At 39.9% G+C, this 26,917-nt stretch overlaps 1 protein-coding gene across 2 annotated transcripts in view; it reads right to left on the bottom strand.

Annotated features, from left to right (window-relative positions):
* Positions 1-24,573, bottom strand: part of ap5z1 (adaptor related protein complex 5 subunit zeta 1) — a 54,956-nt gene extending 30,383 nt beyond the window's left edge. The window contains exons 1-8 of one of the 2 annotated variants that reach the window (XM_073060654.1): positions 24,420-24,573; positions 13,876-14,013; positions 13,258-13,444; positions 12,726-12,864; positions 8,797-8,906; positions 7,211-7,379; positions 6,041-6,109; positions 5,252-5,392 (exon numbers count right to left, since the gene is read on the bottom strand). In XM_073060654.1, coding sequence (XP_072916755.1) covers positions 5,252-5,392; positions 6,041-6,109; positions 7,211-7,379; positions 8,797-8,906; positions 12,726-12,864; positions 13,258-13,444; positions 13,876-14,013; positions 24,420-24,460 — 994 coding nt within the window. In that variant the 5' untranslated portion in view covers positions 24,461-24,573. The remainder of the gene's footprint in view (positions 1-5,251; positions 5,393-6,040; positions 6,110-7,210; positions 7,380-8,796; positions 8,907-12,725; positions 12,865-13,257; positions 13,445-13,875; positions 14,014-24,419) is intronic. The other variant, XM_073060655.1, reaches the window with a different exon arrangement.
* Positions 24,574-26,917: the final 2,344 nt, after the last annotated feature.

Below are 26,917 nucleotides of genomic sequence, written 5' to 3'. Positions count from 1 at the left end.
AAACTTCTATTTAAACTTCCCATGAACTGTTTATAGCAAAACATTGTTCATAATTCATATCAACAGATAAATCAGAGGATTTGGAAAATATTGTTTTATTTATATTGTATAATTGATCAACATTTCACTGAATTATAGCACAATTGAGGCCAGTTATTTCAGTGTTTCAGTTCTAACTGCCTGACAGAGCTAGCCCCATTCCCAGCTCTTTCCTCATATCTTTGCAATTAAAAAAATATATAATTCTCTTGTGAGTTACAATTAAATTTGCTTCTACCGTTGTCAATGTATTCCAGCTGTTTGTTTTTAATCCTTATAATTTAAAACAAATTCTCATCTTCTGCAGAAAGAGTTAACATTTTACAACGCAACCTGACCTGCCGGGTGTTCAGGAATTTTCTGCTTTTATTTTACATATTCAGCATCAGACTTCTTTTGATTTCCAATCCCATCATCTCCCCAATGCCCTTGTTATCAGAAATCTGTATACTGACTTCAAAACCACTTCCAGTTTAAATCACTGAAATCTCTTAACCTTTGCTTTACAGAAATAACTCCCAATTTTCCAGTCACTCCTTATAAATAAAATTTATCTTCCCTGGTAGAATTCTAGTAAGTCATCTTTCCATCCATTCCTCTAATAGACTTTCTTCTAGATCTAAACAAAATTAATGCATTGGAAATAATCAAATGGTAGAAAAAATAAGTACAGATAAATAAAGATTGCAAGAGACAGATCATTATAATTACACTCCCTATACGATGGTGCAACTTTTACCATAGCAAATTTAGATAGATAGATAGATAGATAGATAGATACTTTATTCATCCCCATGGGGAAATTCAACATTTTTTCCAATGTCCCATACACTTGTTGTAGCAAAAACTCATTACATACAATACTTAACTCAGTAATAATATGATATGCATCTAAATCACTAACTCAAAAAGCATTAATAATAGCTTTAAAAAAAGTTCTTAAGTCCTGGCAGTTGAATTGTAAAGCCTAATGGCATTGGGGAGTATTGACCTCTTCATCCTGTCTGAGGAGCATTGCATCGACAGTAACCTGTCGCTGAAACTGCTTCTCTGTCTCTGGATGGTGCTATGTAGAGGATGTTCAGGGTTTTCCATAATTGACCGTAGCCTACTCAGCGCCCTTCGCTCAGCTACTGATGTTAAACTCTCCTGATCAGAATACATGTTAAAGATTTGGAATAATAAGCACAGAAGCAGACCCCTCGGACCATGCTGACCAAGATTCCGATCCAATTAGTCCCATTTGTCCATATGTTTGGCCCATATCCCTATCCATGTACCTATCCAAGTATATTTCAAATCTTTTAAAATATAAGGTTTAATTGTGTTACACTTTTATTTTCCATTACTTCTTGATGTATGAAAATATCTAAACAATAAAGAAAATTGCACCCCTCTCCCTTGTGTAATGACAAGGTATGCAACCTCCTGTCACAGTATATGATTTTATATGAAAATCTTGCTCTGTGGTAAGTTTTTGTATATTAATGAATAGATTATCATTCTGCTGATGTAGTATTCCCTGCTATAAGTTTATTTTATTATTGAATCCTGTTGAGTCTGGTGAGATGCATTGAATGCCTTGATTCATATTACAGCGAAAAGGTTAAGTGCTGTTTCAAGGACAGGCAAAGAAAATGAGAGAGTATAAGACTGTAAGATATAGGAGTAGTATTAGGCCATTTAGCCCATCAAGTCTGCTCCATCATTTCATCATGGCTGATCCGATTTTCCACTCAACCTCTATCTCTTGCCTTTTTCCCATATCCCTTCATGCCCTGACCAATCAAGAATCTATCAGCCTCTGCCTTAAATCTACATAAAGACTTAGCCTTCATAGTTGCCTGTGGCAAAGAATTCCACAGATTCACCACTCTCTGGCTAAAGAAATTCCTCCTCACCTCCATTCTGAAAGGATGCCCCTCTATTCTGAGGCTCTGTCCTCTGGTCTCAGGTCATCATAGGAAACATTTTCTCCACATCCACTCTATCAAGGCCTTTCACCATTCAATAGGTTTCAACGAGGTCACCCCTCATTCTTCTGAATTCTAGTGAATACAGGCCCAGAGCCATCAAACATACTTCATTTTCAAAGCCATTCGATTGTGGAATAATTTTTCTGAATCTCCTTTGAGCACTCTCCAGCTTCAGCACATCCTGTTGTAAATAAGGGCCCAAAACCTGCTCACAATACTCCAAGTAAGGCTTCAACATTACATCCTTCATTTTACATTCTAGACCTCTTGAAATGAATGCTATTGCATTGCATTTGCCTTCCTCAACACAGACTCAACCTGTAAATTAACCTTTAGGGAATTGTGCACAAGGACTACCAAGTCCCTTTGTATCTCAGTTTTTTGTATTTTCTCTCCATTTCGAGAATAGTCAACCCATTCATTTCTTCTACCAAAGTGCATGACCATACACTTCCACACACTGTATTCCATCTGTCATTTCTTTGCCCATTCTCCTCACCTGTCTAAAGTCCTTCTGTAGCCTCTCTACTTCCTCAGAACGACTTGCCCCTTCACCTAGCTTCATATCATCTGCAAACTTTGCAACAAAACCATCAATTCCATCATTCAAATCATTTACATATAATGTAAAAAGAATCAGTCCCAACATAGACCCCTGTGGAACACACTAATCACCGGCAGCCAACCAAATAAGGCTCCCTTAATTCCCACTCTTTGCTTCCTGCCAATCCACCATTGCTTTATCTTGCCCTGTAATACCATGGGCACCTAGCTTGTTAAGCAGCCTCACGTGGCACCTTGTCAAAGACCTTCTGAAAATCCAAGTACACATCAACTGATTCTTCTCTGTCTATCCTGCTTGTTACTTCTTCAAAGAATTCCAACATATTTGTCAGGCAAGATTTTCCCTTGAGGAAACTATGCTGACTACAGCCTATCTTATCATGTGCCAGAGACCTTATTCTTAATAATCAACTCCAACATCTTCCCAACCACTGAGGTCAAACTAACTGGCCTATTGTTTCCTTTCTTCTGCCTCTCTCCCTTCTTGAGAGTGGAGTGACACTTCCCAGAACCATTTCAGGATCTAATGATTCTTGAAAGATTATTACTGATGCCTCCTCAATCTCTTCAGCCACCTCTTTTCAGAATTCTGGTGTGTACACTTTACTGGTCCAGGTTCTACGTTCAGATCTTTCAGTTTCCCAAGAACCTTCTCTCTAGTAGTTATGGAAACATCACACACTTCATGCTCCCCAATACCTGGAACTTCCACCAACAGCTAGTGTCTTCCATGGTGAAGAATGATGCAAAATACTTATTCAGTTTGTCTGCTATTTCGTTGTTCCCCATTACCACCTCTCCAACATTGCTTTCCAGTGGTTCAATATCCACTCTCACCTCTCTTTTACACTTTAGGTATCTAAAGAAACTTTCTGTATCTTCTTAATATTATCGGCTAGCTTACTTTTGTATTCCATCTTTACCTTCTTAATAACTTTGTTAGTTGCCTTCTGTTGGCTTTTAAAAGGTTCCCAATCCTCTAACCACACAATTTTTTGCTCTATTATATGCCCTCTCTTTGGTTTTTATGTTGGCTTTGACCTCTCTTGTCAGCCATAGTTGTGTCATCTTTTTTTAAAGAATACTTCATCCTCTTTGGGAAGTATATATCCTGTGCCTTCCAAATTGCTTCCATAAATTCCAGCCATTGGTGTTCTGCTGTCATCCCTGCCACTGTTCTTTTCCAATGAATTCTGGCAAGCTCCTCTCTCATGCCTCTGTATACTGCGCACATTCAGATACTACACCTTCAGTCCTGTTTTCACCCTTTTCAAATCTGTTTGCCTTTATGTTGCAACTCATCCTGCTGACTGCAATTTTGCCCTGTCAACAGCCTCTCCTCATAACACATTGCCTCTGTTTGTAAACCAGCTACCTCATCGTCAGCACCATTATCCGCCTTTCTATGACGCAAGGAGCTCAGGACACCAGTCGCACCAAGCTCAACCTTTTCATTCCTAACTTTGTCTGAAATCTTACAACATCTGCCTCCACAACCTCTTCACTGACTATTCAGGCACTCTGGTTCCCATCCCCCTGCAGCTCTAGTTTAAACCCCACCGTGCAGCAACCTCTTCACTGACTATTCAGGCACTCTGGTTCCCATCCCCTGCAGCTCTAGTTTAAACCCCACCGTGCAGCACAAACCTTCCTGCTAGGATGTTGGTCCCCTTCCAGTTCAGGTGTATCGGCCTTCTGTACAGGTCCCACCTTCCCTGGAAGAGAGCCCAATGATCCAAAAATCCTTATCCCTCCTACACCAATTCCTTAGCCATGTATTAAATTGTATACATTTTCCTAGTTCTGGCCTCACTAGCACATACCACAGGTAGCAATCCTGAGATCACAACCCTGAAGGTCCTGCCCTTTAACTTAGCACCTAACTCCCTGTGCAGAACCACTTCACTCGTCCTACCTATGTCATTGCTACCTACATGGACCACGACTTCTGGCAGTTCACCCTCTCTCTTCAGAATGCAGAGGATTCAATCCGAGATAACCTGGACCCTGGTACCCGGGAGGCAACATACCACCCAGGAATCTCGTTCTTGCCCACAGAACCTCCAGTCCATTCCCTAACTAACAAATTCCCTATCACCACAGCATGCCACTTCTTCCCCCTTCCCTTTTGAGTCACAGAGGCAAACTCAGTGCCAGGGATCTGACCACTCTGACTTACCTCTGTTAGGTCATTCTCCCCCACCCCACCAAAATTATCCAAAGTGATCTGTTGTTGAGGGGGGTAGCCACAGGGGTACTCTGCACTGGCTCCTTAACCCCTTTCCCCTTCCTGACTGTCACCCAGCTTCCTGTGTCCTGCACCTTGGGTGTAACTACCTCTCTATATGTCCTACCATTCCTTCAGCCTCCAAAGTTTATTCAAATCCAGCTCCAACTCCTCAATGCAATTTGTGTGCATAAAATAGAGAACATAGTCAAAATTAGACAGTACATAACTTATTAACCTTTTAACACAAGATTTAATCTGCAACTTACCCACTTTTCCAATTATAATAGTAGGTTATTGATTTGATATGTTGACATATTTTACTCTCCAGAGACAACAACTGACCAACTGATTGATTTCAGCATTTTCTGTTTTTATTTTAGTGGAATGACTGACTGAAGCCAAAGAACAAGTGGAAATAAAGGAATAGGTGTACTGTACCTACTTCTATCACTCTGTTCAATTAGTCGACTGCAATATTCAAATGTTTTCTCCCGTAGACGTTCTTTAGGGGGCATTAGCCGACTTGATGTTGAGGAAGCAGAAACCATTGACATTATGGAGCTGTCTAACTCAGATTTGTCATCTAGAAGATAGATTACAATGATTAATAAATGGCAAACAGCCAAACTTCCATGCAAGTTGAATCACAGTGAATTTTGGTGAAATCAAGATGAAAGAAAAGCAATAATCTTGGTACCAGAAGCAAGATCAAACACAAAACGCTAGTGAATACAAATGTAACAATTCTCTATAAGCACCAAAACTGTATAAAATAACTTGAACTTCATATTTTTAAAAACTTTATTATACTCATGTTACAAAGTATTCACTATGGATTAAACAATTTGCCATTTCTACAAATCCATCTGCCATTTGTTCATGCACACCCATATTTTCTGGTTCTGTTCAAAATTATCATTGATAAGCATATGGGTATATCTGCAACAGAGCTGACTCTTTGCTACAGTCGCAGGATTAGTTCGAAACAAAGCAATATTTACAGAAATGCAGGTAAACATCACAGTTACAATCCAAAGTTTGAAGCATAAAACTTTGAATGCTTCTTCCTTACAGGGTAATTTAACCATCATAAGCATTACTTGAATTAATGAGTGCAAGACAGCAAAGCAGTAACTTATTTGTAAAATGTGTTAAACTAGGTTATAGCGCTCAAGTGAAAACTGCAAGCTCTACATTTCTGTACTGACAAGGTTTGAACAATTCTAATTACCAAAAGGGATAACGTGCCCTTCATCTTTCTTATTTTCACCTGTTCCTTTGGGAATCCTGTCAAAGAGATCTGTGAACAATGAAACAGTCATTCACTGCTATCACTGGTCATTACAGTATCCATCATGGGTGAGAACCGTTCGAATTGCTGTTAACATTATGTGTGATAATTTAGAAGAAAACATTAAGATCTGTATGTATGATTAGGCATTCACGGTGTGAGATTTGCCTGCAGCTACATGATCAATTCATTAATACTACAGCGCTATTTTATAAACTAGACCACAATGACACTTGAAACACAGAAGACCAACATTCTTATGTCTTCTCAATAAGACCAATACCCATATCAGTCATAATGTTCTGAGTTGATTTGCAGGAACCTTCCACCAACTACTTAGGAGGTTCGCAACCATTAGGAACTGCATAGGCCATTCAGCCTCTTACACCTTGTGCATTCACAGGAGAACTGGTCCTCACCTTCACTTTGCTCCATATCCCTTGGTAGCTTTATAGATTAAACACGCGAAGGAACAATTTGTGCTTTTATATTGATTACATTCCTAGATTTACGAATTTATACCAAGGTTAAATTTTCAAATACTGTTAGCATAATCAAACACTCCTGATTTATTAGTACAATGATATTAGCACAATAGTATAACCACAACAGCAGTCAATGTATCATTATCTTAAGTCCCTAGTGTTATTGGATCAGCTTCCACACATCACCTCTAGTCTCCAAATGCCTTGCCTAATTGAGGAACTTTTATATAAAAAATTCCAATACGTCAGCAATTAATAAAAATGAAATGTACCATTCTCTTCAGATTTTATTTCCCAGTTTGACCGAACCAATGTTGTGGAGATTAATTTTTAATCCCTGAGAATTTCAAAGCAATCTGCCTGAAGCACTGCAATTTTTCACATCATAATACAGAACTAAATCTAGGGTATTTAACCTGTCCAGAGAGAAGTGCAAACACTTAAAATAGAAAACCCTCAGAAAACCAATGCATTTGAAGACCAAAATGGTAGGTGTACGTGGAACATTCCTGGGACCAATCTCTTGTATTTTTAGTCTCACAATTATGCTGTTCATTTTGCAATGTCCGTTCAATGCAACCCACAGAGACAAAATCAGAGATTATATGTTTTAGTGGCAAACTACCTGGATCACTGCTATTGACTCCACTTGCCCCAGACCACTGCAGCCATCTTCTGATCATGGAGAAAGAATGCATGTTCAGCCATTGGTCCTCAGTGTAATGTTGGCCAATGGAAAGTACTGTGAAGAAGTCACCTGCTACTGCCCCATCCACCTCTAAAATAGAAGCAGGCTAATCGAGGGAAAAAAATAACAGCAGTGTTAAACGCAGAATAGCCTTAAAAGGCATTTTTCAAGTATCTCTCCACCTCCCCTAGATGTACTGACACTTTACAGGAAAAAAGTTCCAGACTGCTCATTTTTCAGGTGCAACCATTGATAAGAATAGTTTGTAAGCTTTTCTGCAAGAAGCAATACAAACTGTCTTGATCCCCTCATCATACAGTGTCTATGTGCCAGTATTCAGCAGAGGCTAGCTAGACAGAGATAATGAGTAGGATCCCTGGTTTGGAGCAAGGAAGCTAGTTTAAAGGTCCTGATTATAAATGCAAATAACAGCCAATATATTACTCATTGATTGAAAATGGAACTTTCCTAACTACATATGCCTTAGGCACTCATTTGAGAAATGAGTTGTCTTCAGGGGAATGACATTTGAAACAGATTTAATTAGGAAATACCTGACCTTTTAGCAGAAGTATTATTAAATTGAAAAACAAATTAATGCGAGAAATGTTTTCAAAGTTAGGTAGTGCTGCAATTCAACTGCGTTATAAAAGTGGATGTGTAGAGCAGATTGATCACCTCTTGAGTTGTAGAAAAGTTGCCGTCTCATGTAGATATTTTCCCATTCTTTCAAACAGTAATGGTAGGGGTGGAAGAAGAAGAAGGGGGGAAAAAAGCAGACCTAATAAGCCTTTCACCCTACCCACCATCCAGCTCCCCCACCAACCTTAAGCCCCCAATTTACCAAGAACATCCTAATCCTAAATTTAAAAGGGCGAAGTATTTGGGAGAGTTTATGCTCACAACCAAATAACCAATGCAACTGCCAAATTTGTCTCAAGTGGATGATCAGAAGTAGTTACCACAGAAACTCAAAAGCAATGATTGTCAATAAATCTGCTTCACAACAGCAACTGAATTTACTGCTCTAATCTTTAAAAGGGTAATGAATAACACAGCAATCAGCCAGATCAAAAGCTGAAAATAATCAAGTCAGGTGGCATCTATGGTAAGGGGAAGAATTAACATTTCCAATTAAGACACTTCATCGGAGTTGATAAAGAGAGAAAACAAGTTGGGTTTACATTGTAGGAGGGTGGGAGAAGATCAGTGTAATATGGGTTACACTGTAAATGAAGGACAAATAAACTACATTCAATCTTAAAATAGCATTGTGCGAATAGGTGGTTGGAAAGTGAACAAAGAATACCACTCAAGGATACCACTATGTAAATGAGAATCAAAAAAACTGCAGATACTGGAAATTTGAAATTAAAAAACCATAAATGGTGAGTCCATTTCCTTCTCCACAGTTGTTATCTGAATTGCAGTGTTTCCAGTATTTTCTATTTTATTTCAGATTTCCAGCATCTTCATTTCTTCACAGCAGTACAGACATTAGCTTGATAGCACCATTTCATTACCTGACGTGATCTTGGACTAAAAAATCCTCCAGAAGAATGGGGGACTCCTTGCACTGTACCTGCATACCGCAGCCAATCAACTAGCTTCTTACTAATAGCATTTATCTGTTCTGTAGAAAAAGAATAATTATTGATTGTAAGCAGAATCTGATATGGAGTCGCTCAACTTTCATCACTTCACGAGGAATGCACTTATTTTTAAGAACAGGACAGTACAGAAAAATATCATCTCAATAACTCCCATCACCTTTTTATTAATCAAACTCTAATTTCACTACTCCTGTATTTGAATATTGAAATGTTCCTGGTTGAGTGGAGGTTGATTTAACTTCACACTAGAATAATGATGCTCAAGTCCAGGAGAATTGGGCTTCTCCTCCCAAAAAAAAACTTATTTTTGTTTAATTTGACCATTTGAGGAATTATTTACAACCATATACCGTAGATTCCAGACTACAGAGCGCACCTGCGTAAAAGCCGCAGGCTCTAATTTTAGAAAGAAAATCAATTTTGTACTTGTACAAGCCGCACCGGATTTTAAGCCGCAGGTGTCCCACATTGTAATATGAGATATTTACACAGAAAGATATTACACGTGAGGATTTTTAAACTTTTAATTAAATCTGTATGGTAACATAAACAAATACATATTGCAAATGCTTTTTTTCGAACCGTGCCTGTAACACGGCTACTTTTAAATATACATACGTATCGGTAACACACAAATTACGTTGCGTATACTTTTTTACTGAACAGTGCATGAACAACATTCCAATATCTCCTAACGACTGGTAAAAAAATATATACTGCAGCCTACCAGGAAAAGTTATTGATCGCCTTTAACTTAAAAGCTGCATCATATGCGTGCAGCGTTTTCGCTCGGGTCTAATGCGCTCGCCCCCTCCTTTCCGTTTATCGCAAACCGGTATTTTCCCACAAGACGCGGCAAAACCGGATGTGACGTCATAGCATTCCGGGATGTAGTACAGAAAACAAATATACTTAAAACACTTCTAACTTTAACTAGAAAATACTAACAAATGAATTACTAAGCGAAAATATTATAAACTAAATAACTGCCATAAAGGCAGCACAATGCCTTTCTTCGAGTGTTTTCCATGTTGATGAGGGTGAGTACAAATGACTGATTTACAATAATTTAATTGTGAAAGTGCGCTTGATTTATCGTACAATTTCATTGGACCTCTGTGAACTACTCATCAATTTTATTGGTCTACTGTTACGAGGCAAAATGTTTTTGGCGGCATGAAAAAAAACCATGCATTAGCCGCACCGTAGTAAAGGCCGCAGTGTTCAAAGCTGTTCAAAGCGTGGGAAAAAAGTAGCGGCTTATAATCCGGAATCTACGGTAGATATTCAAGATTTTATTTCAGAATATATGTTTTTTTTATTCTTCTTTCTAAACCATTGAGAGATGTTTGAGTTGGAGAATACAAGGCCAAATACTCCCAAAATGAAGTGCAAAGTTCCATCATTCCATTCCAATCGAGAGCTTCAAAATCAAACTCATAAAACTCCACAACAGTGTGAAAGCTTCTATTTTCCACATCATTTATAAGTATGGTCTATTTCCTTAAAATGTCATTTCTCACCAAAACAACTACAGAATGCATGCTATGAACACCAGCAAGGGATATCCAAATATGTTTAAATTAACGAATCGATGGAAAAGAAACAAACTATGGTGACAACAAAATCTGCTGGAGGAACTCAGCAAGTCGAGCAGCATCTGTAGAGGAAAAGGAACTGCTGATGCTTCAGGTTGAAAACCTGCATCATGACTGATAATGGAGAGAGAAAGGGTCATTATAAAGAGGAGGGGGGAAGTTGACCTACAGGAGCCAGAAGTGATTAGAGGGCTAATGGACAGGGGGTGTTGTAGAATGAAGTCTAGATCAAGTCAGATGGGGGGGGGGGGGTGAGAGGAAGTAGGTATGGAAGAGAATACGGCACAGAAACAAGACTTTTGGCCCACAATGTCTGCACAAAACACAATGCTGAATTAAACTAAATCTTTTCCTCCTACTTTAGGGCTGGCCTAACTAAAGTATTATATAACCACAAAATGGCTCCCTTAACTTTGTACTCAATAACCCAACCAAAGAAGGCAAGTACGCTCTGTGCCTTCTTTACTACCTTATCTACTTGCACGGTCACTTTCAGGGAACTTTCAGAGATTTGGACCCCAAGATCCCTCTGCACATCAACACTGTTAAGGATCCTATCCTTAACTGTATTCCCTTCTATTCAACCTCCCAAAATGCAATAATTCACATTTGCTTGAATTAAACACCACCTGCCATGGAATTTAGCTGGGTGCCATAGGTGGAGCTGGAGAACATGATAGATGGTGGCAGATAAAGTGGGATAGAATGAGGAAGGGATGCGGAGGGTGGTGCAGAACACTGCTGGAGGGTGAAGAAACTACTAATAGAAGAACCAGGGGGTGAAATGTCTGGGTAGAGGGTGGATGCAACAAAGGGGAGAGAAAGCAAATGGGTTATTGCGGGGGGGGGGGGCAGGTTCTGGAAGGAGTGTGTGTGAAAAGGGACAAAATGAGAAAGTAGTGGAGGGAAATGGGCAGTAAACTTTGAGTCATGTCAAGGTCCTTGCATTGGGCTTGTCATTCAGAAAGTTCAACATTTATATCAGTGGGTTGTAGACTAGCCAAGCAGAATACATACTAGTGTTCTCAAATTTGTGTTGGGCTTGACAGTTCACAAATTCCCACCAATGTAGTTCCAAAACTTCTCAAGTGTAGCTGTTTCCAATTTTTCATCTTCCTTAGTTTACAGGCCCTTAAAAATAATTGTGGCCAAACAAATGAAGAGGGTAGAGAATGTGGATGGTGCTAAGCACAGCTGCCCTTCAATTCAGTGCAACTTTTGAAAGAGCATCTCTTCAACTAAAACTCCCTAAGAATGATATTAAATCACACATTTGACCTTTTAAAGTTATGGCCTTTAAACCATTACAATTTGCTTCACAGTACATTGAGATTCAATTTTTAAGAGTTTTACACTTTCAATCTAAAGGGAGGTTGCATGGAGAAACAGAAGAATGAAGAATGATTACTTTGCAGCAGTACTTTTCTGCTGGGCTTCTCGAATTAACATATTTTGGAGACCATTACCTCATTACTTTAAAGGGCAGCTCTTAATGATACAGTTTAAAACAAGTGTTAATTAGTCAGTTATAAAGAAGATCATAAGACAAAGGAGCAGGTCGGCCAATCGGCCCATTGAGTCTGCTCTGCCATTTTGTCATGAGCTGATCCATTCTCCCATTTTGTCCCACTCACCCACTTTCTCACCATAATCTTTGATGCCCTGGCTACTCAGATACCTATCAATCTCTGTCTTAAATACACCCAATGATTTGGCCTCCACTGCTGCCCGTGGCAACAAATTCCACAGATTCACCACTCTCTGGCTAAAATAATTTCTTCACATCTCTGTTCTGAATGGGCGCCTTTCAATCCTTAAACGCTTCCATTAGTTATGGGTGAAAGAGAGAATTCAGTTGGAAATTGAATTGCCACTAAAAAGGGCCTTGAATAAAGCATTTACAAAGCAATGTGTTACTACCTGGGTTTTATTAGGCAAAGCTAAAAACGAACAATAAGGATCAACTAATTCCAAAGGAAAATGCAATATCAGAGTTATACCAGGTGTGGTGAACTACATATACCTGTCTGGACACGCCCCCTAATGACTGCTCCTGTGGCTCCTCCCACAGACCCCTATATAAAGGTGATGGAGGTCTGAGCCCGGTCCCTCAGTCTCCAGGATGTAGTATGGTGGTCACTCACTACTTGTTCCTTCTTCCAGTCAATAAAAGCCAATATCTCGCCTTTACGTCTCAGAGTGAGTTATTGATGGTGCATCACCAGGTACCTGAAGACTTACCTTCATTGAGAACTGCAAGATTAAGGACTTTGGATAGAATGGGTATGAGATGCCGTGTACCCTGACCCTCAGCTTGGCGGGAATCCAGCAGCTTCAGGATACGATTGCAAAGAGCCTCAATCTCTCCACTTTTAATCCCCTGTTGAAGAAATACAATGCTACTGTTCACTTTACTTCCAGTACTCTTTCCTTCTTTCATCCATTACCACAGTCAACAATGTACTTAAATGATAAAGGATACTCTGCGAGTAGAACAGACGAGCGATAAAGCAGATTGGTACGTTAACATTTTGAACAAATGAGCAGGAATTAAGTTCAGAATTTTAACCAAGTTACTATGGAAGAAATTACTGCTGAACTGAAGGACAGTCCCTGTGTAGGGGAAACACAATTGGGCAAAGGTTTGAAGACATACTTGTAACAGGTTTTACCATTAACGACACAGAAGCTGCTGTAATCCGATCCGCAGTTTAAGATACCAGTATGAAGAAACTACTGTATACATGCAATAAACAAATCATGTACTCTTTACCTGGGCCAGCATTGTACTCGACACAAGGTTCATGGTCTTCAGGTCATTTATTTCCTCACAGGGTAAAGTCAAAGCATTGCATGGGCGTGCCTCTCGCAGAATAGCTGAGCAAAGGACAAGAACAGGTTGTGGAGCCTTCATGAAACACAAAGTGTTGTGGAGTTTTTGAAGAACATCTTTGGAAAGACTGGGTATCAAACAGAAAAATGAGTGTCCATTAAAATTTTATTCATTACAAACCGTGGGCTAACTTTATTGTTTATAATCACTTGTCTCCTGCAAGCACATTCACTATTGAGAAAAGACAGAATATAATGCTCATAATTCTTAGACCTTGCACAAATAATGCAGTAACAAATAGTGCTTTTGCTCATCTAAAGTTACTAAGAAATAGACTGCACAAATGATAACATAAAAACACAATAATCAATTTATTAGAGAATATTATCCCACCATCATTACCGGTTAGTTGTTCTCATTATTTAAATAAATGCTCATGGACAAAATCTATGTTAGACTGGCTATAAAACTTGCCTTCTCCCAATGAAACTCAATTTTAACTGTCAATCATCAGATAGTTAGACCCCTTCATGCTTTTCCTTTGAAAAAAAATCTTACATTCTACTGTATTTTGTAGCAGAGATGATCAAGAATAGCCTCTGAAGAGAATCAATGGCTTCATTATTATATTCCTTGTTCTGTAGGAGAGTGGAAAGGCGACTGCAGAATTTCTGTAGGTCTTCGGCCTGTACATTCCTGAGAAGCAGCAAATCACATTAGAACAGACAAAACACATTTGTAGCCACATGATGTAGCAGGCTTAATAGATTGGTCTTTGCTGGAGATAACGTATCATTCAACTTTTTGTTGGAAGGTCCTTATTGATGCTGCTGCAAGTTCAAAATACTACAGTTCTGTGCTCAATATCATCATGTCTATGGTAGTTCTTTGCACATAGTGAATTGGTCAATGCCTCAAGACTCTACCCAAGAATCTGACAAAAACTGACAAAAATCTTCACCTCTATTGGTAACTGACCTTGGAGAGAATAACTACATGTGCTGTAATCAAGGGGTAATTAGTAGTGATTTTATATTTGGTTTTCTCGAGGGCATTTAGTGAGGAGCTATATCAAAGGTTTTGCTAATCTCTATCATCTATAGCCTTTTGCTTTTCCATTTCCTTTTTTGTTTACATTTATTGGCAAAGCCAGCTTTTAATACCCATTTCTAACTGCTCTTGGGAAGGCACTGGTGAATGACAGCTCCGAGAAACTCCAGCAGCAATATCCTGCATCTCCCTTTGATTCATGCACAACACAACCACTGGAATGTCCACTCTTTAATGCCCCAGTTTTACGAAGGCTTCTTGTTATAGTGTTTGAACAAATAACTCAATAGCTATCAGACATTATGGCAGAGAGCTTTTTTTCCACTGTTCTACCTCTGCAGGGGGTGGGGGAGGTGAAACCCAGGGATAGCTCGACTATTTTCCTTGTCCACTTTGCTAACCACTAATTGAGACAATTTTGGAAGGGGAACTTTGCAAGGTCAAATGGACGAGAGTAACATTGCCAAGTCAAAGTTTGGTGCATAAATTGTGATCAGTCTGACTTAACAGCAGTCACAATACAAGAAAGTGGCTTCAGCGGGCAGTTAAGAGTAGAGACATTGTTGTTGATTGGGAATCACAAGGCAGCAGGACAGAGCAAAGATGGCAGTTTGCTGCATGACAGACATTTGTTAACCTGATGGATTTTTATGACAATCCAGTCACCATTATGAAGTACATTTATATCCTAAATTTCATGACACTTAACTGAAATTTGATTGAGGTTTGACTGAAATTAGGTCAGATGTCTAGGCTACCAATCAAGTAACCAAACCACTGGAGGACCCAAGAGGCCAATATCTATTGCAAGTTCAATGCAACCTCAATTAATGTGGTGACCCACAGTTTGTGAAGATACTGCACTGGTGTATATGTCACTCCTTCACACACAAAGCAAAAATTCCTAGCCTACAGACTTACACACCTGAATATATGGCATTTATGTAAATAAGGTTTGGCTGTGTCGAGTTGATAATTTTTTCTAAAGGAAAAATCTGCTTAAGAATTTCTAATTAAAAATAGTTGTGATTTTGTAGTTGTAAATGGCATAAACCCTTTCAAGCAATCTGGCATATGTTGAATTCTCATCCCAGAGAATCACTTGCTATCTAATTACTGACTGATATTTACATTTGGACTTCTCCTGGGGCATCTGCTGTGGATAAGGAAGAAATATTGCTCAATCTCAATAATTACGGCACTAAAATGGGAATTAATTCCTTTCAGACCATACTTTTTAAACTAAATCCATCAACAGGAGTCTAAGTCATCCAGAGTCCATTCGGTGCCCTGCTGGGGCAAAGAGCTGGAAAAAGAGATGGATCACTCATCCTCATTCATTAGTTGAAACTCTTATGTTTCAAAAATAGTTTTTTTCAAAATATTTGATTAATAAAGAATAACTACAATCATGCAGGATTGTCTAATAACTTATAAAACCTCAGCATTAAATCCTTGGCTTTATATTCTAGTCCTCTTGAAATGAATGCTAACATTGCCTCTGCTTCCTTACTAACGACTCAACCTAAGTTAACCCTTAGAGAATCCTGCACAAGGCCTCCGAAGTCCCTTTGCACCTCTGATTTTCTGAATTTGTTCCCTGCTTAGAAAATAAGTCTATACTTCTATTCCATCTACCAAAGTGGATGACTCCCTACATTGTATTCCATCTGCCGCTTCTTGCCCATTCTCCTAACCTAAGTCCTTCTCCAGACTCTCTGCTCCCGGAACACTACCATCCCTCCCACCTATCTTTGGATTATCTTAATGCCAGGTTTCAAATGAGAATGATAGAAATATGACAGCATCTTCAGGTTCTCTTTAAAGTGATTTGCAAATTCACTTATAAGCACAAATTCAATTCAATTGCATATTAACTTTATAATTTTTGGAATAGGCTTCCTGGCTAGAGCCATCAGATCACTTAATTGAATTGCTGGTTAGTTCTCAAATATAGAGATCACTGGGAAAAGAACACAGCAAGGCAGAGGAAGGAGACAGGAAAAGAGAATTTGTCTTTTGGGGGGGGGTGGGAATGGCAAAGCATGAATCAATGTCAGTAGAGATTGAAGAGACTGGAAGTTGTGAAAAGATGGGGATGTTGATGTGTGTGTATTGCAGGGTGGAGACGGGGAGAAAGTAAGTAGGGAGGAAGAGAGGCGCAGACTGAGGTAAGAGGAATGGTCCTAGTTGCCTGCAAGGGTAACAGGCTTCTTAGAGGGTAGTGTATTCCATGAGGATGGGACGCACTCTTGCTTTTCCTGGCCAAAAAAAATCAAGTTTTGCAGTCTTGGATCATACAATATAGAAACGGACTCTTTAACCCAGTGCATCTATGCTGTCCATACAAACAAGGTTTACGTTAATCCTTTTTTCATTCTCATCAACCCATCCACATTCCCACCACTTAACTACACACCAAGAGAGTTTACAGCAACCAGGCAACTTTCCAACACCTATATCTTTGGTATATGGGAGAAAAACAAAGCCCTGGGAGAGAGAAAAAAAAATATCACCAGGCAAAATCCACACAGATAACACCCAGGTCAGAGTTGGAACCAAGCTGTTGGAGCTCGAGGAAGCAGATCCACGAGCAACGCAGGGGTTTCCATAGTCCAAAGCTTCCTTTAACTGAAATCCGGGAAAGCTAGCCCAGTTACGTTAAAACAGGAACAGATGTCTGGGAAATGTAGCTTCATTTCAGTAAGGGAGAATCACTGGGAAGTGGGTTCATCATCTAACCTGAAGTCATACAAGTTACAGCAACACACACAAAAGGCGGAAGAAACTCAGCAGGCCAGGCAGCCTCTGTGCAGAAAAGTGTGGTCAATGTTTCAGGCCGAGACCCTTCAGTAGTACTGGAGAAAAAAGGTTGAGAAGAGGGGAGAGAGAAGCACAAGGTGATAGGTGAAACTGGGGGGGTGGGGTGAAAGGAATGAAGTAAAGAGCTGGGAAGTTGACTGGTGAAAGAGATACATGGCTGGAGAAGGGGGAAACTGATAGGAGAGGCCATGGAAGAAAGAAAAGGGGGGAGGAGCACCAGAGGGAGGCGATGGGCAGGCAAGGAGATAAGGTGAGAGAGGAAAATGGGGATGGGGAATGATGAGGGGAAATTGATGTTCGTGCCATCAGGTTGGAGGCTACCCAGACAGAATACAAGGTGTTGTTCCCCCAACCTGAGTGCAGCCTCATCAAACAGTAGAGGAGGCCATGGATTGATGGATAGCCTCCAACCTGATGACATGTGTGAATCCATGCCATCTTTCTGTCATGCCTTCTGTCCTCTCCCATCAGACCACCCTCCCCCTTCTCCAGCCCTGTATCTCTTTCACCAATCAACTTCCCAGCTCTTTAGTTCACCCTCTCTCCCATTTTCACCTCTCACCTTGTGTATCTCTCTCTCCTCCCCCACCTTTTAAATCTGCTCATATTTTTTTCTCCAGTCCTGCCGAAGGGTCTCAGCCCAAAATGTCGGCTGTACTTTCTTCCAATCGATGCTGCCTGACCTGCTGACTTCCTCCAGCATTTTGTGTGTGTTGCTTGGATTTCCAGCATCTGCAGATCTTCTCGTTTGTTATCATACAAGTTAAAACACGTAATGAGTGGGTTCAAAAGTAAAACAGAAAATGCTGAAAATGTTCAGCCACAATAAGCCAGGCCACAAGTGTGGGAAGTCAAACAGAACCAACATTTCAGGTACAAGATCCTCGACAGAACTGGAAAGGAAATGGATAAAACTGAAGTAACCAAAGGGATAAGCTATGCTTGCTTAAGGTTAGCTGGTCAATGAGTTAATGAAAGGGAGGAGTTAGAGAGTGTGAAAATAAGATAACAGAATGGGCACCGTGGTAGCGTAGTGGTTAGTGCAACACTATGGCAGCTCAGGGTATAGGAGTTAAGAGTTCAACTCCAACGTCATCTGTAAGGAGTCTATATCTCTTCCCCATGGAATGCATGGATTTTCTCCAGATGCTCCAGTTTCCTTCCACAGACCAAAGGTCAAGTCAAGTCGCTTTTATTGTCATTTCAACCATAACTGCTGGTACAGTACACAGTAAAAACGAAACAATAGTGCCAGGACCATAGTGCCACATGAAACAACACAAAACTACACTAGACTACCTGAAACAACACAAAACTACATTAGACTACAGGCCTACACGGGACTACATAAAGTGCACAAAACAGTGCAAGACAGTACAATAATTAATAAACAAGACAATAGGCACAGTAAAGGAAAAATTACAATATAATAAATGATGTAAACGTAAATGTAAACAATGTTTTAGCAGGAATTGAGAAAGAAATGAGTAACAATTGCAAAGGAAGTGGAGTAGTGTTCAAGGGAGGGAGGGGGAGAGAGAGAGCACGAGAGTGTGTGAGTTGGTGTCTGACTAGACTCTGGGAATTGAGGAGTCTAATGGCTTGGGGTGTAAATGGTTATTGAGAATTGTTCTCTGATTGGGCTAGGGTTAAATCAGGGGTTGCTGGTATGTGCTGCTCGAAGGGCTGGAAGGGCTTATTCAGCACTGTATCTCTATATACAAATTCTAAATTTGTGTATATTTACAAAATACAATTAAGTTGGTCAGTAAACCTATTGAAAATCTTTTCTTTGTACTTTTGTCAGTTAAATAAAGGTTCACATGAATTAACCTATCACAGATTTTTGTTTTTAGATAGATAGATACTTTATTCATCCCCATGGGGAAATTCAACTTTTTTCCAATGTCCCATACACTTGTTGTAGCAAAACTAATTACATACAATACTTAACTCAGTAAAAAAATATGATATGCATCTAAATCACTATCTCAAAAAGCATTAATAATAGCTTTTAAAAAGTTCTTAAGTCCTGGCGGTAGAATTGTAAAGCCTAAAGGCATTGGGGAGTATTGACCTCTTCATCCTGTCTGAGGAGCATTGCATCGATAGTAACCTGTCGCTGAAACTGCTTCTCTGTCTCTGGATGGTGCTATGTAGAGGATGTTCAGAGTTATCCATAATTGACCGTAGCCTACTCAGCGCCCTTCGCTCAGCTACCGATGTTAAACTCTCCAGTACTTTGCCCACGACAGAGCCCGCCTTCCTTACCAGCTTAGTAAGACGTGAGGTGTCCCTCTTCTTAATGCTTCCTCCCCAACACGCCACCACAAAGAAGAGGGCGCTCTCCACAACTGACCTATAGAACATCTTCAGCATCTCACTACAGACATTGAATGACGCCAACCTTCTTAGGAAGTACAGTCGACTCTGTGCCTTCCTGCACAAGGCATCTGTGTTGGCAGTCCAGTCTAGCTTCTCGTCTAACTGTACTCCCAGATACTTGTAGGTCTTAACCTGCTCCACACATTCTCCATTAATGATCACTGGCTCCATATGAGGCCTAGATCTCCTAAAGTCCACCACCAGCTCCTTGGTCTTGGTGATATTGAGACGCAGGTAGTTTGAGTTGCACGATATCACAAAGTCCTGTATCAGTTTCCTGTACTCCTCCTCCTGTCCATTCCTGACACACCCCACTATGGCCGTGTCATCAGCGAACTTCTGCACATGGCAGGACTCTGAGTTATATTGGAAGTCTGATGTGTACAGGGTGAACAGGACCGGAGAGAGTACGGTCCTCTCAAAATTGCATTTTGGAAAATATCCCAACTTTTCTGGAAATGGGGTTTTTATGTGCTGTGTCACTTTTGTACGCCTCTATCAAGAAGACATGTCTGGCAGGTCAGGCTGGAACTATCTTTCATTCCCAGAGGAAGATGACAAAAGAGAAGGTAATCTGACCCAATATTAAAGATGGTTTGCTAATGAAGACTGGGAAATCTTAAAGATGTAGAATTCAATATCAAGTCCAGTGGGGTGCAACATATCCAAATAGATGAGCTGCTGTTCTGCAGCTTGCATTAACAGTACGGAAGGCCACAGACTGATAGGTCAGCGTGGGAATGAGAATTAATGCGGCAGGCTCAGGGTCACCACTACGATGGAACGCAGGTGCTCTGCGGAACAGTTACCTAACCCGCAGCTGCTTTTCTCCAGTGTAAAGAGATCACATTCTGAACACTGAATGTATCACACTGGATTGAAAGAAGTTCAAGTGAACTACTGGATCAGCTGGAGTGAGTTTGGCTCCCTGGCTGCTGGGAAAGTCAGAGGTAAAAGGACAAATTAGCATTTCCTGTGGTTGTAAGGAAATGTGCCGGAGAAATGATGGGTGGGGGGGGGGGGGGGATCAAGGAGTGGTTGTTGACAGGAACATTAGAATGTGGCTTACTGGGTCCAAATGGGACAGTCGCTGGGAAATGATGAAAGGGGGAAAGGGGGTGATGTGTGCTGGTGGAATCCCTAGAAACTGCGAGAATAATCTGTTGAATGTGGTGTCTGGTGAGAACTATGGCTGGTGGGTTGCAATTTTGTGTATTTTTAATCCTTAACTGCCTCATATTCCCTTAATTTTGTGGCTTAAATCTAACTCAGTCCATTGAGTCTAAAATTGCTATAATGATTCCGCTTTTTTTTTACAAATGATCTTCTGCATTAATTGATTTCAATATAGAGAGAGATATGACCAAAACTTACTTCTCTTTGAAGAGAAATGAATTACAAACTCTAATCCTGTTCTGAAGTAAATATTATCTTTCTCAAGAGATATGTTTGATTTGTATTCATATAGACTTCAAAGATCTGTATCACAATTGTGAACTCTACTTGGATTAATGAGATTTAAGGACAACTCATTGACCATTATAGAACTATACAGGATGAGAACAGGATCTTCAGACCAACAAGTCCCTACTGACCAAGATGCCTCATCCAAGCTAGTCCTATTTGCCAGTGTTTGACCAAACAAGCCTCCAAACCTTTCCAACACAATAAAGTCACAGTATTTGCTACCTGCCTGTCTGCTGGCACACGAGGCAAATGGTGATGCAAAAGACCTCAGCCAGTGCTGCTGCAATTCATTCTCTAGCCTCCCACAGTGCTCTTGAATTAGTTCCTCCAAGGCATAATTTACTAATGTTGTGTTTTTACTCTTTTTCATCCAGTGTTCCAAAACATCTTTTTCCTTATTTAAATACTTTGCAGCCATAGCAATGCCCTTTTTAGGTGTTTGTAGATATACGTAAATAATTCTGATCTGCAACATGTCATATGGAGTTCCAAAGATACACAGAGCAGTTTGAAAATCATACTACATGACAACAGACATGACTGCCAACACAGATGCCTTGTGCAGGAAGGCACAGAGTCGACTGTACTTCCTTAGAAGGTTGGCGTCATTCAATGTCTGCAGTGAGATGCTGAAGATGTTCTATAGGTCAGTTGTTGAGAGCGCCCTCTTCTTTGTGGTGGCGTGTTGGGGAGGAAGCATTAAGAAGAAGGACGCCTCACGTCTTAATAAGCTGATAAGGAAGGCGGGCTCTGTCGTGGGCAAAGTACTGGAGAGTTTCAGCGACAGGTTACTGTCGATGCAATGCTCCTCAGACAGGATGAAGAGGTCAATACTCCCCAATGCCATTAGGCTTTACAATTCAACTGCCAGGACTTAAGAACTTTTTTTTAAAGCTATTATTAATGCTTTTTGAGTTAGTGATTTAGATGCATATCATATTATTACTGAGTTAAGTATTGTATGTAATGAGTTTTTGCTACAACAAGTGTATGGGACATTGGAAAAAATGTTGAATTTCCCCATGGGGATGAATAAAGTATCTATCTATCTATCTATCAGTGTATAAGAATTTACTGTTTTAATAGATTTGATTTAATAGTTTAACAGGAACAATTCATTTACTTCAAATGGACTAACACACCCAATAAAATGCTGAACACAGGACTTAAGCATGAACATTTTACAAATTCTCACATGATCACCTTGTATTATTTGTTAACGTATATGCTGACTTTGTCCGATGATTTCACTTCTTTCCAAATGTGCTGTTATCACATCTTTGATAACCGACTCTAGCATTTTCCCCACCACCGATGTCAGACTAACCGGAGAAAAACCGGGGAATTATAGACCGGTTAGTCTGACATCAGTGGTGGGGAAAATGCTAGAGTCGGTTATCAAAGATGTGATAACAGCACATTTGGAAAGAGGTGAAATCATCAGACAAAGTCAGCATGGATTTGTGAAAGGAAAATCATGTCTGACGAATCTTATAGAATTTTTTGAGGATGTAACTAGTAGAGTGGATAGGGGAGAGCCAGTGGATGTGGTATATTTAGATTTTCAAAAGGCTTTTGACAAGGTCCCACACAGGAGATTAGTGTGCAAACTTAAAGCACATGGTATTGGGGGTATGGTATTGATGTGGATAGAGAATTGGTTGGCAGACAGGAAGCAAAGAGTGGGAGTAAACAGGACCTTTTCAGAATGGCAGGCAGTGACTAGTGGGGTACCGCAAGGCTCAGTGCTGGGACCCCAGTTGTTTACAATATATATTAATGATTTAGACGAGGGAATTAAATGCAGCATCTCCAAGTTTGCGGATGACACGAAGCTGGGCGGCGGTGTTAGCTGTGAGGAGGATGCTAAGAGGATGCAGGGTGACTTGGATAGGTTAGGTGAGTGGGCAAATTCATGGCAGATGCAATTTAATGTGGATAAATGTGAGGTTATCCACCTTGGTTGCAAGAACAGGAAAACAGATAATTATCTGAACGGTGGCCGATTAGGAAAAGGGGAGGTGCAACGAGACCTGGGTGTCATTGTACACCAGTCATTGAAGGTGGGCATGCAGGTACAGCAGGCGGTGAAAAAGGCAAATGGTATGTTGGCATTCATAGCAAAAGGATCTGAGTACAGGAGCAGGGAGGTTCTACTGCAGTTATACAAGGCCTTGGTGAGACCTCACCTAGAGTATTGTGTGCAGTTTTGGTCCCCTAATCTGAGGAAAGACATTCTTGCCATAGAGGGGGTACAAAGAAGGTTCACCAGATTGATTCCTGGGATGGCAGGACTTTCATATGAAGAAAGACTGGATCGACTAGGCTTATACTCACTGGAATTTAGAAGACTGAGGGGGGATCTTATTGAAACGTATAAAATTCTAAAGGGATTCGACAGGCTAGATGCAGGAAGATTGTTTCCGATGTTGGGGAAGTCCAGAATGAGGGGTCACAGTTTAAGGATAAAGGGGAAGCCTTTTAGGACCAAGATGAGGAAAAACTTCTTCACACAGAGAGTGCTGAATCTGTGGAATTCTCTGCCACAGGAAACAGTTGAGGCCGGTTCATTGGCTATATTTAAGAGGAAGTTAGAAATGGCCCTTGTGGCTATGGGGTATGGAGAGAAAGCAGGTACAGGGTTCTGAGTTGGATGATCAGCTATGATCATACTGAATGGCGGTGCAGGTTCGAAAGTCCGAATGGCCTACTCCTGCACCTATTTTCTATGTTTCTATGCTTAACTTATAAACAAACCAGCCAGCTCTATTCCTCCTTTACACAAAACAAATCGCCCATTCAATGACAGAAGTCAAATTACAATGCACTTTCTTCAATATCAATTCTGACGTTATACATACTGTATGAAGATATATTAACCGTTGTAAATTAATGCCCTTAGAAACACAAATTTTTCTCTGCATCCTTATTTGCTTCTGTAAAAATGTTAAGCAAAGATAAAACGGAAGAATTATCATGGAAGCAGGGTTTGCGTAAACTAATAGCACTTTACAGCTTATCACTTTAAAAAATGATAAGCGAAGTTGCATTGGTTGTGGCGATTATCTAAATTATTTGTTCTTTACAAGTCAGAGAAATTGTTCCCTAACTTGCATCCTTAAAAAAACTTAAATCACGAATATCTAATATACACGAAAGTGCCATATTTATATTCCTTTGGTTTGAAACAAATCTGTGTGAAACGTTCAAAAACAAACCTTCCTGGTAACCAAAGTGGTTCCGCAAAGAATCTCGTTGACTATAAGACACTTTGGAGCTTTTAAAGTTGGGGAAGGTACGACAGAAATGCAAAACAAAGCCACGCGTTTGTGTGCACCATCAACATCGGAGCAACACCGGGTACCCTGGCCCATTACCTGGCCTGTACGAGCAGATTCTCCGCCGACGCACTGAACATCGCAGCCCCCAAACTTCAGCGGTTCCTCAAAATCGAGGACAAGACAGGCCGCGCACCACTATCATTGCTTCCCTCCACTTTCTTCCTTATCCGGCTGGAAGGCAGTTGTTGCTGCGAATAGTTCCGGCCAAAGCAGCCAGGCTGTTGAGTAAAAGAGCTCAAGAGAGTTTAATATTTGCACTCGGAGCAGGAGGAATTCAGACATATAACTGTATTTAACGATTGCAACCTGTTCAAGAACAGCCATCCACTGGGAGGCATTGGTTTGACCTGCATCATACGTGTTAATGCCAGGAAAGAAATGGAAGCACTTAATTAGAAAATTGGTTCCCAACTTTAGTCCGTTTAAATGAGTTTTGTAAAACTCCCACCCAAGTTTCAATGGGGAAGATAGCAATTATGCATTTATTCATTTTCCTCGAAGGCCTTTGAGTCAACTTTATGATGAGGAATGTTGTTGTATGTATGCGCCCGTGATAGAAATAACGGTAATAATAACCAGCGGCCATTGATAAATCAGTTGGATTCTAATAATTACCAGAATATCATTAAAACTTAGTTGCCTTAGGAATGCCTGCTAGTTGCACGAGACAATAAATTTTGTCGAAATTGTTGCTTTCTCAGAATTTTTTTTGTTTATGATAGACTTCTTGAAGCTGAACACAAATGTAATTTCAGACTAATTGGTATCACATAGGAATTTTGGAGAAACAAGAAATCGACTTTTATTGAATATAATGCATCTAACTGCAGTGATGCTTTGCAATAGTTCAACTAAGCTACAAATGCTATTTTGGTGATTTTCATTTGTACTCAGTGTTTGAGGCTTCTTGCTTAAGCCCCAACAATAATCAGCCTGCAATGATATATTCCAGTTGCCCTGATACCACTTCAACATGACCGTCGTGTCCTGGTGAAACCTTTCACCATGTTCATATCTGATAGTGCCAAGATTTGCAGGGAAATAGTATAAGTGGGAATGCAGGAAATGAATCTTTAGTGACATGTTGCAATTCATGGCTTTGTGTACTTGAATCACGTTGTCAACTAGCTTGGTGCCCTAGTTGCCAAGAAAAATTTCCACAACATCCTTGAATGCCTTCCATGTGATTTTCTCTGGTCCCACTAAAAGTTCTTCAGAATACCTGTCATTGATGACCTGTTTGATTTGTAGACCATCAAAAATGCCTTCCTTCATTTTGGCATCAGTTATTCCGACTTGAATTATGAATCAAATTAACAAATATATGTGAATTTTTTTTAAAAAACTGGTGTATAATAAGGAAATTTCAGGATGATTTTAATGATCAGCAGCCCAAAATCAATTAGGTACACCAAAAAGTATTCAGGAAGCAAAATATTTATTGTCTAGTGTTATTACTACATCTATCTCCGTACCAGTCAGACCTACATGCAACAACATTTACCACCATATAGTTGACTCAAAAGCCATTAGGGAAAATGAGGACAGAAAACAAATAGTATGCTTCCAATCCAATGAGAAAATGTTATAACATAAAGGACCAATTTCTATATTCTAAAGGCAGATTGCTATTGCAATTGTGTTTCAATTTCATAAAAATTCCAAAGGTGTAATTAAAAATGGATCTGAACTCAACTCAGCTTGAAATGAGCTGAAGTAGCAGGCCAAGCAATATAGGTGCTGAAGGAAACAGTTTATGTTTCACAGAGATTAACTTTCATTAGAACTTTTCCAAAATTAAGATTGAAAGAGTTACGTTTTGGAACTCAGAAAGAAACTATTCAAAAGAAATACTCGGAGCTGAGGATAACGTGTCAACTTTGTTCTTGCTTGAGCAAGGCACACACTTATGATGTGATGACATAATGATATATGCCATTCACTTACTTTTATATATAACCGGAATGAATTAGTGAAACAAAGGGTGCTTAAACAAATAATATATTTCCAATATTACTCAAATATTACTGAAATGTTCAAAACACAACACTCTACACTAATTAGCTATAAACTCCAACCCAATATAGAATGCATCTCAATCTACATACATATACACACGCACTCACTCCCGTATATATATATATATATATATATATACACACATACACACTCACACCCATATATACATACACACACATATAGAACTTAGAACATAGAATAGTACAGCACAGTATAGGCCCTTTGGCCCACAATGTTGTGCCGACCCTTAAACCCTGCCTCCCATATATCCCCCCCCCCCAACTTAAATTCCACCATATACCTGTCTAGTAGTCTCTTAAATTTCACTAGTGTATCTGCCTCCACCACTGACTCAGGCAGTGCATTCCACGCACTAACAACTCTCTGAGTAAAAATCCTTCCTCTAATATCCCCCTTGAACTTCCTACCCCTTACCTTAAAGCCATGTCCTCTTGTATTGAGCAGTGGTGCCCTGGGGAAGAGGTGCTGGCTTTCCACTCTATCTATTCCTCTTA

The sequence above is a fragment of the Hemitrygon akajei genome, chromosome 11, assembly GCF_048418815.1.
Source record: "Hemitrygon akajei chromosome 11, sHemAka1.3, whole genome shotgun sequence".
NCBI classification, from domain to species: Eukaryota; Metazoa; Chordata; class Chondrichthyes; order Myliobatiformes; family Dasyatidae; genus Hemitrygon; species Hemitrygon akajei.
Note: the sequence above shows the minus strand (reverse complement) of the source record. Positions and strands in the feature narration are given on the sequence as shown.